Source organism: Protopterus annectens, chromosome 12.part0 (assembly GCF_019279795.1).
Source record: "Protopterus annectens isolate FY-2018-M chromosome 12.part0, PAN1.0, whole genome shotgun sequence".
In the NCBI taxonomy this organism is placed as follows: domain Eukaryota; kingdom Metazoa; phylum Chordata; order Ceratodontiformes; family Protopteridae; genus Protopterus; species Protopterus annectens.
In genome coordinates, this window is record NC_056746.1 from 231,541,281 (window position 1) to 231,561,063 (window position 19,783).

General features: G+C 43.8%; 1 protein-coding gene across 1 annotated transcript in view; it reads left to right on the forward strand.

Moving 5' to 3' along the window:
- Positions 1 to 19,783, forward strand: part of CRAMP1 (cramped chromatin regulator homolog 1) — a 1,694,263-nt gene that overhangs the window by 657,515 nt on the left and 1,016,965 nt on the right. The window contains exon 6 of the mRNA XM_044088908.1: positions 15,572 to 15,753. Within this exon, the coding sequence (XP_043944843.1) occupies positions 15,572 to 15,753 (182 nt within the window). The remainder of the gene's footprint in view (positions 1 to 15,571; positions 15,754 to 19,783) is intronic.

Consider the following 19,783-nt stretch of genomic DNA (forward strand, 5'->3'; position numbering starts at 1 on the left):
CTCTGCGCTGCCCTTTGGCTTATCTACTGCGCCCAGGGTCTTCACAAAGTGCCTGGCACCAGTGATTGCATTTTGCAGACAAAGAAACATTCAAATTTATCCTTATCTGGACGATTGTCTAATTCAGGCAGCGGAAAAGGACACTCTTCTACTACATCTGGCATTTGTAAAAAGGCTTCTAACATGCATAGGGTACACCATAAACGAGAAGAAATCACAACTGGTACCCTCTCAAATTACATTCCTGGGTGCAAGCTTGAATACAACTGCCCAGATGGCTTACCTCACGCCAGACAAACACGTTCAATTGATAACATACTTCAAACAAGTGGCCACAAAAACCCAGCTATCTGCAAGACAAATTCTGCAGGCTTTGGGGTTCATGGCATCCTGCATTCTACTAATTTCATATGCAAGACTGCATATGAGGAAACTTCAATGGTATCTAAAAAGCTTATGGAGTCAACATTGTCACAGCCTGGAAACAATGATTCCTCTCATTCCTTGCCTGCAACAGGAGTTCCTTTGGTGGGCAGAAGCTTGTCACCAAAACAAGGGACGGTCATTCACTCTACCCCCTGCCACCCAAACCCTGACTGCAGACTCATCAAACTATGCTTGGGGGGCCCATCTGGCAGGGAGGTGCATTCAGGGCGAATGGAACCCAACTCAGTTGCACCTACATATCAACCAGAAAGTAATGCTAGCTGTACAGAATGCTCTGACAACCTTCAAGGACTTCCTTCATCCAGGACAACTACTGATAGACAGACAACACCACAGTTATGTGGTACACAGGGGGGTACCCACTCCTACCCCCTTTGCAGACTAGCCATGGCTTTGTGGAACACGGCCTTGACTTACCAAATACATCTGCAAGTTCAGTTCCTGCCAGAAAAGCAAAATACTTTGGCAGACGACCTAAGCAGAAATTTTATGGACCCACACGAATGGAAACTGGATCCGCAAATCTTCAGCATGTTGACACGAAAATGAGGGAGCCCAGGCATGGATCTTTTTGCCTCACCCCAAAACTTCCAGTTAGACAAATTCTGCACAAGAATTAATCACAAAAAAGCTTGGAAAGTGGATGCTCTATCCTTCAGTTGGAAAAAAACATCAGTCTATGCCTTTCCCCCTCTGCCTCTGCTCTCCAAGGTTTTACTAAAAGTCAGACAGGAAAAAAACAAAAATTATTTTGATTGCTGCAGACTGGCCTCGCCAACATTGGTACCCACTTCTAAGGAATATGTCACACCTTTCTCCGTGGTACTCAAATTTTGCACACTCCGCTCCAAACAATGAATCTTGCAGCATTGCTAATCTACTAATTTCACCAGTCACATCCCTCAGTAAACCTGTGATTGATGTCATTTTGGAGGCCTAGTACTAGAAAATCTTATGCTGATAAATGGAAGAGATTCTGTGCCTGGAACCAAGCACAAGAAATAAACACAGCAATGCCCAATATTCCTCAGATTCTGCAATATTTAACTGAGATACTTCACAAGGGCCTATCTTTTTCTTTTATAAAAATCCATGCCTCTGCCATCTCGGCTCATTACAACACAGAGCCTCCTCTCTTTTCTCATCCCCTGCTGAAGTAGTGTCTCAGAGGGGCCAAAAATTTGAGACCTCCCAGGAGAGCTCCAACTCCTGCATGGGACAGCATTTTTGTGCTGGAAAAACTCACCGTACCTCCTTTTGAACCAGCTGGCACTGCAGACATAAAATTTCTTTCTTGGAAGACAGCCTTTCTTTTAACAGTCACTTAAGCTAGAAGGATTTCAGAACTTCAGGCTCTCATGGCAGTGGAGCCTTTCATTATCTTTTATCCGGACAGGGTGGCCCTCAGGACAAGTCCTTCTTTTATGCCCAAGGTGGTATCCAGTGTGGCTCTTAACCAGACCGTTCATCTGCCAACTTTTTTCCCAAATCCGCAGAATAAGGGGGAGCAGATTCTGCATTCATTGGATGTACACAGGCAACTAAGATTCTACTTAAACAGGACAAAATCTCTACGAAAGTCTGAGCAACTACTGGTGGCATTTGCTGCAGGGACAGAGGGAAAGGCCATCTCAAAGCAGACAATTTCAAAATGGGTAAGCCATTGTATTCGTTTCTGCTACATTCACCATGGTAAACCTGTCCCCAAGGGACTCTGATCCCATCCACCAGGGCTGCATCTACATCTGCAGCTTTTCTCAGAGGGGTTCCTACCCAGAGACATTCTAGAAGTTACTACTTGGAGCTCAGTTCATACATTCACAAAACATTACCATTTACCTCCGTTTTCTAAATCCAGGGCAGGCTTTGCGTCTGCTGTCCTGCAGGGTCTTATAGCCACTCCTAATGCTGTATAATTCCATCCTCCCATCCATAACTTTGGGATTCTACCCAAATGTAATGACTGCAACAGTGAAACACGAAGAACATAGTACAGTTGTGTACACTTAATAAATGTAGATGTTCGAGTGTATTCACTGTTGCCGTCTGGGTTACCCACCCGCCAGCCCCCTTTCTTCTCTATTATTATACCTCTCCTTTCCTTCACTATGCTCAAAAGCCTTTTTGGTGTATTTGCTTTTAGTTGGAGGTAAATTTTGTGTGTTCTAAATTGCATGCACATATATATATTTATATATATTTGCTCCCCATTTGGGGGGGCACCTGACATCTGGGGAAAGAAAAAACTGATTAAAATGGCGTCAGCTTCATGTTTTATACCCCCTGACGACCTGACGTAATGGAAGAGGAGACAGCAACTGAAGCAGGACCCAAGACTTTGTTATTCAGGCCGAGTGAAGGCAACCTGCCAGCAGATTACCCAAATTTAATGACTGCAACAGTGAATACACTTGAACATCTACATTTAAGGTAAGTGTACACAACTGTACTTCCTACTTCTACCACTACCAAGGCTTGGTCATACAAAGTACCTCTGTTGGGGAACCTTCTCTTTTTTTTCTTTAAGATTTTTTCATATCAGCTAAGAGAGGGAAGTGTGACTATGGAAGGTAGATTCCCTTGTAAAGACCTCCAGTTTGTGTTTGTTTTGCTTGGGGGTTGAGCATGATTACTGTAGCTGTAAGATTTTGCCGGTCATTCATCTCTAAAAGTCTTAGAACCAGATTAGCTTTCCTGAATGTTTTTTTGGAGACTTAATGTATCAAGAGCGTCTCTCTTAGTAAAATGTATGAACCCTGTGGTATCCAACGTGCTGCTTGCAGCCAAGAAATTAAAAAGAAAATTAAAACCGGATACTTTGTCTGCCTAGTCTGACTTGGACATCCCACTGAGTTGCAACAAGAATCTGCAGTACATCCGAGTCCTCCTGAGACGCCATCTACAGCGAATTCGCCACTAGCCAGTATGGTATCTCTTACTCGCATGTCCAACCAGACTGAATCTTGTACTGCTGTAGAAGAGAAGAGGGGAACCCAGGGTGATGATTTCTGAGGGACTAGAGGGCATACTTCATCATAGTGGGAGTAGAAGTACCTGGCTCCATTATCGAGATCTGTCAAGGTTCTGCTGCATCCCACTTTAAGGTGGATTTCCATGTCAAAAAAGAAGAAACAAGACCAAACACATTTTTCCTCAGTGTACACTCCATGAAATGGTATGGCAGGATTTCTGTCAACCCTTTTACAAAGCCATCTTATCCTTGAAGCCTCCATCTTTTCTGTCTTCTTATCCACTTCCCACCGTTTTGAAAAGGCAACATTCATTTCTTGGGAGAAGGAGGAGGCATCAGTTTTAGATGAGGACTAACTAGCTTAATTTTCCCAGATATATTCTCCTGGACAGCAGTCCTCAGAATATGAGGATTCTTTGTCTCTAGATTCAGCACTGGAAGATATTGTTTTTGATGAAACAACCTCCAGAATGATGTAATATTTTGAGTGGGCAGTACACAGAATCACATGTTGGAAAAGGTGCTATGAATTAATGGAAATTGGGGCCCCAGAATCTTTTTCTTGGATTCTCTTGTCTCTACTTGTGGTAATCCAGACTCACAGCCACCAAGCTGCTAAGAAACCAGGTAGTTTTTACAAGGTCCTTAATGAGATGAAATTCCTGTAAAAATTCTGTAGCACATCCCTCAGTTTTTTTTTTTTGCTTTTTACAGGTAAATGCACCAAACTCATCACTACTTTCAGTGTGCTTCCATCGGATGGAGATAATAGGGTCTTGGTCCGGTATGGCAAAAAAGTCTGTACCTCTGCCACCTTGGCATTTAGGGCCCCTAACTTCCAAACGCAAATGACTAAATATTGTTAATATGTTCTAGGAAACCTAATTATCACTCTGGCTCAGTTTGAGGATTCGCAACATAAATATCAGACTGTCTATGTGCTCAGCAGTGTTTACCAAGTTGCCAGACACTCAGTTAAATGTAGGTATTATGACATTCTTCTTGATACCTCTGTTCTGTCATTCTCATCCTAACAGGACTTTGTGTCAGAAGGCCTCTGCAGATCCTAACCATCTAGGGATGATTCCTCTTATGAGTGTTTGGATGAATCTTCTCCAAGCTTACTGAAAAAAAAGGATGTACAGCAGGAGGCGGTTTGTCTCTCCATGGAAATCTTTGTCTGGGTCAGGAAACTGGTGAAGTGGAGGTATCCCCACAGTCCTTTACAGAAGATGTCAAATTTAAAGAGGTCCTTGGATTGTTGAGACATATGGGATCTTGGCTTGTCAAGCCCACATCCCCCAGGAAGAGATCTGCATGAGGTTTTTCTGGCATACCCACCTGAGTGGTAAAAGCATGGCATTGCTGAGCCTATTTGCAGAAAATATGCAAGATTAGATTCTTCAGCTTCCCAAGGGAAGACTGCACTGGAGTAAGCCTACTTATGAACTCTTTTGTGGTGGCAGCCACTGTCAAGAGAGACCTCTGAGGAGAGCTCTTCAGTCCATCCCTTGGATAAGAATTCTAGGCTAGATCAAATGTAAAGGTAAGCCTTCTCTTCTAGTACCCTTACTGTAAGGGATCTGAACAGCCTGGTGTATATGGCCCATTTTCAACATGACATGGTGGAGAAAACACTGGAGAGACTGACGAAGTTGCCATATGGCAATCTACATTACATATTAGAATCTCAGATGTCAACCGTGAAAAGCGTCACAATGCTGTCCAAGAAGCTGATCCACAATGTCTGTGATGGAGTACTGAGAGTAGCTGGGATAGGCATCACCATGAGAAAGCAGGCCTGATTCAGGCTTGGATTTACAGAGCACTTGTGGTGTCTCTTTCAATGTTCCCCCTTCATTGGGTCCTCCTTTTTTGTATCTAAGATGAAAGATAAGTTGCTTAAGAGCAAGCAGGAGGGATAAATAGTTGCCATATTTCAGTGAAGTTCTTCACCCTACAGAGGTCCTTAGCTATAAACTAAAAAGTGGCAAAGAACATATGGTTTTGTAAGTCTTAATATCCATCATTTGAGTACTGAGCCTACAGAAACCATCAAGTTCGTGAGCATTTCTCAAGTGGACACTGCCAAAAGGCAGAGTTATACTGCAATGCTAGGAGTTCTATAGTTGTAGCTGCCCGATTAAGGTGAAGGGTTTATTCCAGATTCTTTTCTCTTCTCAAAAAAGCAAAGGACCTCAGGCCACTCTCTATCCTTTGTGGCCTAAATCTTTTAAGTAAGGAAACCAAAGTTTTTGATGGTCACTGTGTAGTTAGTCATTTCATGTATTTAGGTGGTATACTGGATTTGCTGTTTGGACCTCCATGATGCTTTTCTCCATATTATAACCAAGTCATCCAGGAAATTCCCATGCTTTTTGTGGGAACCAATCACTTTTGATGTAGAAACCTACCCTTTGGTCTCTGCACAATCCCTCAGCGTATTCATCAAAAGCATGACACCCTTGTGGCACACCTGGAATTTCTCAGGATCATTGTGTTCCTTTACCTAAAGAGCTCCATGATTTTTGCAAGGAATTACTTATTTTATCTGAGTCTGTTTAGAATTTCAGTGAGTACAGTAAATCCTTGCTGAAGCCATCTTAAGCGCAGGTACTTCTAGACTATGTCACCAGGACACAAGATGAAATCTGGCCATTCTACCTCAAGACAGGATACTACCTATAAAAATCTGTCAGATTTCATTTCCAATTTGTCTCCTTAAGCAACCCTTATTCTCTAACGGTATTGGGTCTCTCAGCAGCCACAATATACATGGTACCATTTTTGCGATTTCATATGAGTGTATTGCAATGTACTCTTTTGTTTAGTGAATTCATCTGGAGGATACCTATGAAGCAACCCATCCATCTATTCAAAACATGCCACAGGCATCTTAAGTGGTGGGTACATACTCCCAGTCTCAGTGAGGGATGTTCCTCTGACTTTCTTCAGTCAGTCATCACGTACCCATAATCCCTGGAATGGGGAGGGGTTCCTTGGGGCAGACAGTTCAAAAGACTTGGACTCAACAGAAGAACTCTGCACATGAATATAGTGGAGATGAATGTTACCTTCATTCCAAGATTTTCAACACCTATTTTCCCAGGGTGCAAGTGAAGTACATCAGGACAGTGTATTGGTAGTGGTGCTCAACAAACGGGGTAATCAGATCCTAATCCTTGTCTCAAGAGGCTGCGAAAATAAGTGTTTAAATCCCTTCACTTTCTGATAGCAATGCACATCCCCAGTCAAGCCAGCTCAGTAGTAGACAGGATCATCAGATGCTGTCTGATGCCATACATGTAGTCCCCTCACTCTGGCAACAGTATGGATTATTTTCTAGCTCTAGGAGTAGCCTTTGTGACCTTATTTTGCTTTCTTGACCAGTACCAAATGCAGCAGCTTCAATTCTCTTATCCCTCCACAAGGTCAGACACACCAGGACACTCAAAACCAGCAGTGACCACTGGGCTTTTCCATACCATTTTTCCTGTTAATTATATTTTTACAGAAAGCCAAAGTGTGCAAGGACAAAGTAAGTGTTCATCATATTGTTCTCTGCTGCAGAAGCCTTAGCTGTATGGGTTGTATCCTGCCAGGGATATAATACCTGCCCAGCTTCGAAAGCTTCAGGACACTTTCCACATGCTCAAACTGTCAAGCAGCTTGAACTGCGCTGACTAAAAGATCATTTTGGGTGCAGACCCTATAGAGCTTTATTGACGCTAAAGAGTATGCTCCTCTCAGGCTTTCAAGGATTGACAGTCTGCTTGTGCTTTCCTTTGCTGGGCAAAAGAGTTCCCCTTGAGAAAAATAAAAACTTACAATTTCTTAATTCTATTGATGCTTTTATTACTTTCCTGTGTTCTCAAAAAAGTTATTTTTAAGCTAGGAATTTTGTGCTTTAATGGACTGTCTGAAGACTAGAACATACTTTTAAATGGAGCACTAATTTTTTCTGTCAGTTTAAAAGTGTAAACTAAATGAAAACATATCTTCTGTAGGGAAGCTGTGTTTATTGTACTTGTATGGGGCTGACAGTGTTGCAAGGTGCTTTTTACTGTGTTTTATGTTGTAATTTTTTTTTTTTTTTAATAACTTTAGTGGACTTGTAGTTTTACCAGAAATTGCTGCTCTGTCTTCCCTGGGAAAGAGGCACCATTTATAGCTTGACCATGGAACCGACTACCAGACCCACAGTTGGTCCTTCCAGCCAGAAAAATAAAATGCAAGCAGGTAGCCTTTGCCATGACAGCAGGCTGGTAATTTGCCTCAGTCGCAAGTCTGCGACTCTGCTGTGGCCATTTGTTGTACCTCAGATCACTCGGCTTTTATTCCAGATCCCTCTGGTGTAGCACCCACAGGCAGTATGGACTGGGGTTTACTCGCATCCCCTGTGGCTTTTGGAATCCCCTCAGTGGGCAAGGGGGGGGGGGCACTATTGGTCCTGCGAGAGAGTCAGAATGCTGTGTCCATCTCTGGGGAAGTAGCTGCTACCATTAGTAACACAATTAGCCCTTATTTTTCTTGTCAAAAAGAAACAGAAAACCAAGCATGTATCTACTCCTCAATTTTTTTTTTGATAAGAGTAGTTTACTGCATCTGGCCTAGGGATGGTTCATGGTATTGTTCCTTTCTTGTGAAGTAGTTTCTAGTAAAAGGAGGGATTCCTTTTTTTTCCTGAAGAGTTTCAGGATTCTGAATCTGAGCAGGAAGTTGCAGGGACTGATACTTTTTTCCATCAGATTTCTGATTCATACTCAGAGGAGAGCTCAGTTTTGGTTCTCCCTGTGGGAGTTGTCTCTCTGACTGTTGCTAGGCTGTGCCAGAGTTTTCAGTGGGCGAACACAGGATGTTCTTCGTGTTTCACTGTTGCAGTCATTACATTTGGGTAATCCTGCTGGCAGGTTGCCCTCAGTCGGCCTGAATTCCAAAGTCTTGGGTCCTGCATCGGCTGCTGTCACCCCTTCCCTGACGTCAGGTTGTCAGGGGTATAAAAGAAACAGCAGACGCCATTTTCTTCAGTCTTTCTTGCCGCACGGTGCCCGAAGCAAAAGCAGTTCACAAGTGCCGGTCGGCTGACTCCTGAGATTTTCGTGTTTGAATTTCAGATCTAAATTCTTCAGTAAAGCTAAGGACCCCGTTGGGGAAACTTTTTTTCTTGCTCTAGACTGATGTTAGAAAAAGTAAATCATTGTATTTCTTGTGGAAAGCAAATACCTCATAAGGACTTTCATTCTTACTGTATTCCTTGCCTAGGCCCTGATCACAACGTTTCTGGCTGTCGGTTTTGTGCTAGATTTAACCAACGCACTATTAAGCGTCGGTATGATTTTGCTTTAAACTATTTTGGACGCCGGTTTAATTATCCAGAAATGTCGTTGGATAGCCATCCGACTACCGGAGTTCACAAAAAACGCAAAGAAAAGGAGAGAGAGAAACAACCGAGGCCCAAAACTGATGATGGAGCTTCTCCTAAGCCAGTCGCCGGTTCTCAGTGAGGCACTTTCGCAGCCCCTGACGCCCGCTAATTTAGAGTCGCAGGCCGCTATCGACTCCCAAGTGGTGTCAGCCATGCCTCTGGAAGTTCACAGTATTGGAGCCTTGGATACTATTCCCTCAGATGGGTCCAGCGCCGCTGAGCAGGCACTGGCTTCTGAGGGTGTATTCAGACTTAAACATCTTTACATTAAACCACCTTCAGCTTCAAAGGCAAAGACTAAAGCACCTTCTAAAGCAAAGAAACAAACTCAAGAGCCACGTGGACAGGCCTCTATGCCCAAAAAACAGATGCTCAAAATGGCCGAAGACTTGATTACCTTGATCAGGGGTTCCCATCCCCCTCCTGATAAGAGGCCTAGGCAAGAGACTGACTATGAATCCTCAGATCAGGTTTCTATTTCTTCTGATTCCTCTTCTGATCAGGAATATCCCCCCCCCCCCCCCCCAATGAGGATTCTGATGCTGAAGAATCTATACCTTCAGCTCCTCCTCCAGAGGATTATTCTTTTGGGGAACCCTTGCATACCATGAGGGAGCATTTCCACTGGGAGTGCCAAGATTTTTCAGAATCTAAAAAGAGGCTCAGAGATTTCTTTTTACTTCCTCAACACAGGCCTCTAGCCATTCCACCTGTGTTAGACATTGTAGATGATGTGTTTTTGGAGTCTAATTTTACCCCTGACTCCTCACCTCCAGCTCCTGCTAAGCCTGATAGATATTACAGGGTTCCTGACTCTCATAAATTCCTTTTTAAAAACATTGCTGTAGACCCAGAGACTATTTCACAGGGTCCCAAAGGAGTTAAAGCTTCCACTGCAAAAAACCCTACCCCCTCTGACAGAGATTCTAGGGCACTGGATAGATGGGGAAAAAAGGTTTACACATCTGCTACCTTGGTTATAAGGGCCTTAAACTGTCAGTTTCATATGCTCAAATATCAGCAACATGTCATGGCATTGCTTTAACAAAAAATGTTGTTAAACCCTGAATGTTCAGAAAACAAGGAAATGCAGGATTTATTGCATGCAGCTGAACAAGTTGGAAAACGTACTTTGCAACGTGGTTTTGATTCTTTGGAGGCCTCCTGCAGGGCCGCAGTTACGGGTTCTGTAATTAGGAGGCATGCTTGGTTAAAGGAACAGAATCTGCCTGATTATGTGAAAGTTAAATTATTAGATGCACCTTTACAGCATGATACTTTGTTTGGTGTTAAGGCAGAAGAGGTGTTAAAGAAAATGGAGGACAAAGCTAAATCTATGCAAACTGTTAAAGATTTTTTTACAAGTACAGCCACGTAGGTTTAGTAGACACTGACCTACAAAGAATTGGTCCTTTCCTGTGTCAGACAGACCTCAGAGGGGCAGATCCCAGGCGCAAGGTTCATACAGATCAAAGCAGTGGGGTGCTTCTACCTCCAAAGTTGGAGAAGACAAATCCCAGCCTTACAGGAAACAGTCCCAATGACTTCCCCCTGCCTGCACCAAGCACTTATCTCCTGGCAGCACCCTTAGGGGGAAAATTAACACTTCTTTCTCAAAATTGGCACAGTATAACCCAGGACAAGTGGGTTCTAAACATAGTGTCACAAGGCTACAAGTTCTATTTCCATACCCTGCCAAAGGCAAACGGCTGGCCAGATCTGCCAAAAAATCAATGGATAGAGGCACAAAAACAAGTCTCATCCCCCATGAATATGGGGGCCATTCAACAAGTACCAGAGCAAGAGCAGGGACAAGGATTTTATTCTAGTGTTCTTGGTACCCAGAAAGGACAAGGTCTGGAGGCCAATACTGGACCTATCTATTCTGAACACATTCCTGGATATGCCAAAATTCAAAATGTTAATTTTGCAGCAGCTTCTGCTCATGCTGGGCAAGAATGCTTGTCTTGTGACTTTAGACCTAAAAGAGCCATACCTGCATGTCCCAATCAGACAGTCATGCAGAAGATACCTCAGATTCAAGGCTGGCTCAATGCATTACCAATTCTCTGCACTGCCCTTTGGCTTATCTACTGCGCCCAGGGTCTTTAGTGTCTGGCACCAGTAATTGCATTCTGCAGACAGAGGAATACAAATATATCCTTACTTGGATGACTGTCTAATTCAAGCAGAGAACAAGGACATCCTTCTACAGCATCTGGCATTTGTGAAAAAACTTCTAACATGCCTAGGGTACACAGTGAATGAAAAGAAATCAAAACTAGTATCCTCTCAAGCGATAATATTCATGGGTGCAAGCTTAAATACAACTGCCTAGATGGCTTATCTCATGCCAGACAAAGGCAACTGACTACCTATTTCAAGATGTTGGCAACAAAGGCCCAGTTATCTGCAAGAAAAATTCTGCAGGCTTTGGGCTTCATGGCATCCTGCATCCTACTAATTCCATGTGCAAGACTGCATATGAGGAAACTTCAATGGTACCTAAAAAGTGTTTGGACTCATTGCTACAGCCTGGAGACGATTAATCTCATTCTCTGCCTGCAACAGGAGTTTCGATGGTGAGAGAAGGTTTGTTACCAGAACAAGGGACAGCCATTCACATTACCCCCAGTCAGGCAGACACTAACAACGGATGCATCAGATTATGCCTGGGGGGCCCACATGGCAGGAAGATGCATTCAGGGCACATGGTCCTCAAACCAAATGCATCTACATATCAATCAAAAAGAGATGCTGTCTGTTCAAAATGCCCTGACAGCCTTCAAGGACCTTCTTCATCCGGGACAACTACTGATAAAGACAGACAACACCACGGTCATGTGGTATATAAACAAGCAGGGGGGCACACATTCTTACCCCCTTTGCAGACTAGCCATGACTTTGTGGGATACAGCATTGACTTACCAAGTACATCTGCAGGCACAATTCCTGCCAGGAAAGGAAAATACTCTGGCAGTCGAACTAAGCAGAAACATCATGGATCCCCACGAGTGACAGCTGGATCCACAAGTCTTCAGCATGATAACAAGGAAATGGGGATGCCTGGACATAGGTCTTTTTGCCTCCCCTCACAACTACCAACTAAAAAGATTCTGCACAAGGACTTATCACAGACGAGCATGGAAAATGGACGCCCTATCTTTCAGCTGGAAAAACCTATCAGTATATGCCTTTCCTCCACTACTACTCCTCCCCAAGGTACTCCTAAAGGTCAGACAGGAGAAGCCAAAGATGATACTGATTGCCCCAGACTGGTCCCACCAGTACTGGTATCCAATCTTAGGGATTTTGTCTCAATGCCCAGCTTGGACCCTACCTCAAGTACCCCATCTACTGTCCCAGCAAAACAATCCGATCCTGTACAGCCAACTCAGGACTTTAAACCTGGCAGCATGGCGGATAATGTAATCATACAAAACACACCTCTCAGTAAAGCTGTGATGGATGTCATTTTGGAAGCCAGAAGGCCTAGTAGTAGGAAAAGCTGATGCTGGAAAATGGAAGAGATTCTATGCTTGGAACCAGGTGCAAGGATCTGATACAGCTGTATCAAATATTCATCAGATTTTGCAATACTTAACTGAGATGCTGGACAAAGGCCTATCTTTTTCATCAATTAAAATTCATGCCTCTGCCATTTCAGCTCATTACAATACAGAACCACCAATCTTTTCTCATCCTTTATTAAAGCAGTACCTTAGAGGAGCCAAAAATTTAAGGCCTCCAAGGAGATCATCAATACCTGCATGAGACCTCAACTACATCTTGGAAAAACTCACCCTGCCTCCATTTGAGCCAGCTGCTACTGCTGATATAAGGTTTTTATCTTGGAAAACAGCTCTGCTCCTAGCAATAACTTCTACAAGACGAGTTTCAGAGCTACAACCACTCATGGCTGTGGAACCTTTTATCATGTTTTATCCAGACAGGGTTTCTCTGAGGACAAACCCGACATTTATGCCTAAAGTGGTGTCCAGTGTGGCTCTTAACCAAACTGTTCATCTGCCAACTTTTTATCCAAATCCACAGAGCAAGGGGGAGAGAATTCTGCATTCCTTGGACTTACACAGACAACTTAGATTCTACTTGGACAGAACCAAAGTTTTCAGGAAGACAGAGCAATTACTAGTGGCATAAGCTGCAGGATCACAAGGAAAAGCTATCTCAAAGCAGACTATGTCTAAGTGGATAGGCCACTGCATTCATCTCTGCTATTTTCAACATGGCAAGCCAGTGCCTATGGGCATTAGGCCACATTCAACCAGAGCTGCAGCCACTTCAGCAGCTTTTCTCAGGTGAGTACCAACCAAAGACATTTTAGAGGCTCTGCTTGGAGTTCAGTGCACACCTTTACAAAGCACGATCATCTGCCACTCTACTCTAAATCTAGGGCAGGCTTTGCCACTGCAGTTCTGCAGGGCCTCATAGCCGCTTCTAATGCGGTTTAGCTCCAGCCTCCCAACCATAGCTTTGGGACTCTACCCAAATGTAATGACTGCAACAGTGAAACACGAAGAACGTAATACAGTTGTGTACACTTACCATAAATGTAGATGTTCGAGTGTATTCACTGTTGCAGTCCAGGTTACCCACCCGCCATCCCCCTTTTTTCTGGTGGAACTTATCTTTCCTTCTCTGATTTATACGACCTATGGGGTGTATTTGCTTGTAGATGAAGGTAAAGTTTATATTGGTGCATGTATTTTTATATATATATAAATTTTGGCTACCCTTTTAGGGGGCACCTGACATCTGGGGCAGGAAAAACTGAAGAAAATGGCGTTGGCTGCTTCTTTTATACCCCTGACGACAGCAGCCGACGTGGGACCCAAGACTTTGGACTTCAGGCCGACTGAGGGCAACCTGCCAGCAGGATTACCCAAATGTAGTTAATGACTTCAACAGTGAATACACTCTAACATCTACATTTATGGTAAGTGTACACAACTGTACTTGCTCCTGGATTATTCTTCAACCTCCCAAAATTAGTTAAATGTAATCTACCCATGTAGCTAAGGTTACTGCAGCAGTGATCAATATGATGAACGTAGTACAGTTGCTTATGTACAACTTGACATAATAGTAGATGTTCGAATGATCACTGCTGCAGTAGCTGCTCCCTCCCTACAATCCTCCTTGTTTTTTGGTGTGCCTTTTATGCCAGTGTGTGAACATTTTATTTTTTTGTTGTTTTTTGCATTGTTCTTTCAGGGCTCAGCCTCCTGCTCTCACTGCTTGCCTTCATGCCTAAACTTATCTTTGTCAGCTCAGCTCAAGCTGCCTGACAGTTTGGGAGCGTGGAAGGTACCCTGAAGCTTTAGTAGCTGGCTGGCTTTTTTGTCTCTGGAGGGTTATAACCCATATTATAGGCTACTTGCAGCAGTTATCATGAAAACATCTTGATCATACGAACATCTACTGTTATGGTAAGTTTTACTTTCACAGCTGTAATGTCGCGGTGGTACGGCGGTAGTGATGTTACCTCACAGCAAGAGGTTCTCTCGTTCGATTCTCGGCTTGGGAGTGCCTTCTGTGTGGAGTCTGCATGTCCTCCCCTCGGCTGGGTAGCGTTTCGAAAGACATGCGTGCATAAATGGGCGTGCCTTCGTTGAAGCTTAGGCGTCGAGCTGGTACCTTGGCGTTTCGTAAAAATCTACTGCCAGTCATGAGCAGACCGGAGTTCTGCTGTGGCAACCCCTTACCAGGAAAAGCAGAAAGACAAACGACAACATCTTTATGATTGATCATTGTAAGTAGGTCAGGCAAATTGCTACACAGTTTTCATGGCCTTGTGTATGTATGTATGATTGCACTACAGCTGTATCTGTAATATCGAGCCTAGTATTCTACAGATATGTAATGCTTGCAAACATTAGTATAGGTGTAACAATAAAACATAATTTATTTCTGTTCCCCTTTGAAATCAAATCACTTATTATAAAATAGCAGTTTATTTTACTTTGAAATCTATCTTCTTGTACGCTGAAAGTAGTCTCTTCTTTTTGGTGCTGCAGTTAGTTATATTTTCAGGATTTGTCATTGTACCACTTTTATGCCACAATGTACATTAGTCTGGGCATGTGCAAGTCAAATTAGATCCACATAATTGACTCGTAGTGTAGACCAGGACACCAACATATGTATAGTATGCAGTGGCCTTAGTTTAACATAGTGCTCTTTTGTAATAACAGTACACCATTTTTGGGATCAAAGGTAATTTATATTTTACTCAGTAATGGACTAGGAGCTTTAGTTTCATCTCTCAAAATGTACTGTTGTGACTAAACTGTATGCCCAGTTGAGTAAGATAACAAGTTACCTTCTTGATGTCATGTTTGAGTATATTTTAAAATGCATTTTAACAAAATAGTGTAGACCTGGTTGAACTAAGCATAAGAATGATAATTAAAGCTCATCCTCAGCAAATAAAATCCTTTTGACAGAAGGGAGTTTGTTTAATAAATTGGAGGGTTGTCTACCTTGAAGTAAAACAACTTAATAGTTGTTTGCCTTCACCTTCAGCTACTAAAGTAAAGTTGAGATATCAGCATTCTTCATCTCTGTTCCCTCTTGGGTATTTTCAAAACATTTTTTCAATAAAAAAAGGTTACTTACAAATTCGTTGCATACAAGATTGTGTATTTCTAGTAATGAAACCATTAAGAATCTTTAACTAACAGTATTTTCTTTATTTCTTTGCTCAGGTTTGCAAAACATGCCTAGGCCACTCGTGGTTATGGGAGCACACAGTTCCGGAAACAGTGATGCAGACAGTGGTGTATTTGCCATTCCCACAACCCTTCCACCAAACAGTCGTCATGGGAAAGTGTTCTCTCCATGCAAAGATGATGAGCTCAATTTCCGTCAGCAGCTGGATTCTCTTAGTGTAAGCATGACAGTACAAGTATAGAATTGAAGCTGGAGTTCTGTGGGTTTACCTTCTGCTTGTATTTCAGTTGCTTCAGTATAATAGCTGGAGACAGTGTCTTAATGCTTAGAATTGTAGTGTGCTTTATTGGGTACTGCAGTCTTGCAGTGGAGAAAGGGTGAGACAGACTTTTCACTACTTGTCTGTGATTTCCATTTTTCTCAGATGCAACATCGTCAGGCTTAGAATAAATAGAGTTTATGGGGGATGAGGCTCCCACCATAAAGATGTCAGTCTATGTGGTTATTGGGATGTCCTTCAAGGATGCATCTGCAGTCCTTACATATGGGTTGTCCTGCCTCAGGCAGCCCTTCGGTCGGCCGGATTCCAAAGTCTGGGTCCGGCGTCGGCTGAAGTCGCTATTTTCCCCGACGTCAGAGCGCCTGGGGTATAAAAGCGTCAGCCGACGCCATCTTCCTCAGTCTTTCTTGCCGCGCGGTGCCCGAAGCAGAAGCAGTTCGCAAGTGCCGGTCGGCCAGCTCCTGTGATTTCAGCTACCGAAGTCTTCAAAAAAGCTAAGTACCCCGTTGGGGACTCTTTCTTGCCTCAGCCGATGTCAGATCAAACGGTTAAAGTTAATAATTGTTTAAATTGTGGGAAACAAATACCTCATGAGGATTTCCACTCTTACTGCTTACCTTGCCTAGGCCCAGACCACGATGTCTCGGCCTGTACAGCCTGTGCTTCCTTCAATAAACGCACTCTTAGGCGTCGGTCAGAGTTTGCAGAGGAATATTTTGGGCAAATTTACTGGTATAAAATGCCGTCGGAGCTTCCGACAGCTCATTTACCCAAAAAACGTACGGAGAAGGACCAACACACGTGGCCCTCGGTTCCGGCCGACTCCAAGCCCAGGCCTACCGCTAGTGTCTCGGTCTCTGCTGAAACCAAATCTCTACTGGTTCCGACCAACGACACCGCACAGCCGGTACCTTCGGTACCGGAGGCTTCCACTGGATCAGTCTTAGAATTACCTTCTGAAACCGGTGCTCTGGAGGTATCCGACACCATTCCTGTGGATAAAACTACCCCAGCACGTGGGGCAGCCAGGCCTCCTGTATCCATGTCTATTAAGGCCTTTACTCGGGCTAAAGCTGCTAAACAGCCAAAATCTCTCCCTCCCAAGGCTATTCCTCAGGGATCCTCTACAGGTTCACAAATTTTAAGCTTAGCTGAGGACCTTATCTCCTTAATCAGGGGCTCTCAGCCACACCCAGACAGGGGCTCTCAACCTCCTCCAGGCAAAAGGCCCAGGGTTGAGCAGACAGATCCCCAGTCCTCTGATGAGGCCTCAGATGACTCTGCCCTTTCAGATTACCAGGAGGAGGCCTTTCCGGCCTACGAGGATTCTGATGCAAAGGAATCTATTCCCTCAGCCTCCCCCCCCCCTGAAGAGTTGTCCTTTGGGGAGACCCTTCACTCCATGAGAGCGCATTTCAAATGGCAAGGCCAGGAATTCTCTGATTCCAGGAAGAGGTTAAGGACTTTTTTGCATTTGCCTCAGCATAGACCTTTGGCTATTCCTCCTGTTTTGAATGTTATAGAGGATGTGTACTCAGAGTCTAGTATTTCCCCAGACTCCCTTTCTCCGGCTCCTGTCAAACCCGACAGGTACTACAGGGTCCCGGACACACATCTATTCCTTTACAAGGGCCACTCGGCTGACCCAGAAACTATTTCCCAGGGGCCTAAAGGGGTTGCAACCTCCACTACTAAGAACCCACTTCCTTCTGAAAAGGAATCCAGGGCCTTAGAGAGATGGGGTAAAAAAAGTGTACACTTCTTCCACTCTTTCTATGAGAGCATTGAATTGTCAATTTCATATGATACAGTATCAAGAATATCTGTTAGATGAATTGCATAAAAAACTAACCTCACCTGAACCCCTAGATCACAAGGCGCTTCAGGATCTGGTGCATAACTCCCAGCAGGTTAGCAACCATTTTTTACAGTGTGGTTATGATGTATTGGAAGCTTCATGTAGGTCAGCAATGACAGGTGCAGTCATACGTAGACATGCTTGGCTGAAGGAACAAACACTGCCAGATCATGTTAAAGCAAAGCTTCTGGATGCACCCCTGGAAAAACAAAAGTTATTTGGTTCCACGGCTCAAGAGGTCTTAAAGAAATTTGAGGAAAAGTCTAAGTCAGTACAGACAGTCAAAGATTTTCTCCAGGTCCAACCACCAAGATTCAGCAGAAATTGGCCTTCTAAGAATTGGTCCTTTCCAGACACAGACAGATTTCAAAGAGGCATAAATAGGCGTGCCAGAGGTAGAGGGCAAGCTAGAGGCTCCTACAGAGGACGTCAATGGCAGCCTCCTAACCAAAGAGGTAGTGCAGGACCTACACCTGCTGCACAAGGCCAAACTCAATGACTTGACTTTGACCCCGCCAACCAGGGCTCAATTGGAAGCACCTTTGGGCAGAAAGCTATCTTTATTCTCAGAAAATTGGCACATTATTACAAGGGACAAATGGATACTGCAAATAATAGACAAAGGATACAGATTCCATTTTCATACATTACCAAAAAGACAAGGCATGCCAAATCTGCCACCGAATCAAAGGACAGAGGCTTTCAAGCAAATTTCCAACCTACTGCAAATGAAAGCAATAGAAAAGGTTCCTCTCAGAACAAGGCCAAGGATTTTATTCCAGACTATTTCTTGTCCCAAGAAAAGAAAAGCAATGGAGGCCTATTCTGGACTTGTCCGCACTAAATACTTACCTCATTGTGCCAAAATTCAAAATGCTGACCTTACAGCAACTCCTTCCCATGCTAGGCAAGGGGTCCTGGCTGGTAACTCTAGACCTCAAGGAGGCATACCTGCATGTCCCTATCAAAGTTGCAGAAGACACCTCAGATTTCTTGCAGTTTCAGAGCATTATCAATTCTCAGCATTGCCCTTTGGCTTATCTACTGCGCCCAGAGTATTCACGAAATGCCTGGCATCAGTAATTGCACATTGCAGACTTCAGGGGATTCAAATATACCCATACCTGGACAACTGCCTTATACAAGCGGACAGCCAACAAACATTGGTAAAACACTTGAATTATGCCATCCGCCTACTTCAGGCCTTGGGATACACAGTCAACATTCAGAAATCAAGACTTGTCCCATCCCAAAGAATAATTTTTCTGGGTGCAAAACTAGATACAACCACCCAAATGGCTTTTCTCACAGAAGAAAAACAAGAACAACTATCGGATTATTTCAGAAACCTGACAAAACAAACCCAACTGACTGCAAGGAAAATCCTGCAGGCCCTGGGTTTCATGGCATCTTGCATTCTTCTGATTCCACAAGCAAGGCTGCATATGAGGAAACTACAGTGGTACCTAAGGAGTTTATGGTCTCAACACAGCCACAGCCTAGAAGCTTTGATCCCCCTCATTCCATGCCTTCAAAAGGAATTTCTGTGGTGGGCTCAAACAAGCCAGTCAAACATGGGTCTGCCTTTCAGCAAACCAAATATCAGCCAAACCATTACAACGGACGCCTCAGACCATGGATGGGGAGCGCACATGGAGGGCAGATGCATTCAAGGACAATGGACACAAACAGAATTTCGCCTGCACATAAACCAAAAGGAAATGCTGGCAGTGATACATTCAATCGAGGCCTTCAAGCCCTTCCTGCATCAAGGCCACCTGCTAATAAAGACGGACAATACCACAGTTATGTGGTACATAAACAAGCAAGGAGGTACCCATTCTTACTCTCTTTGCAGGCTGGCAATGAATCTTTGGGAACTTTCCCTAAAACTCAATATAGAGCTGCAATCCCAGTTTGTACCAGGAAAAGACAATGTACTGGCGGACAGCCTAAGCAGAAACATCATGGACCCACACGAATGGATGTTGCACCCAGGCACCTTTCTTCAAATAACACAATCATGGGGAAGGCCGGACATAGATCTTGTTGCCTCCCACCACAACCATCAACTGAAGAAATTCTGCACAAGGATATACCACCCACAAG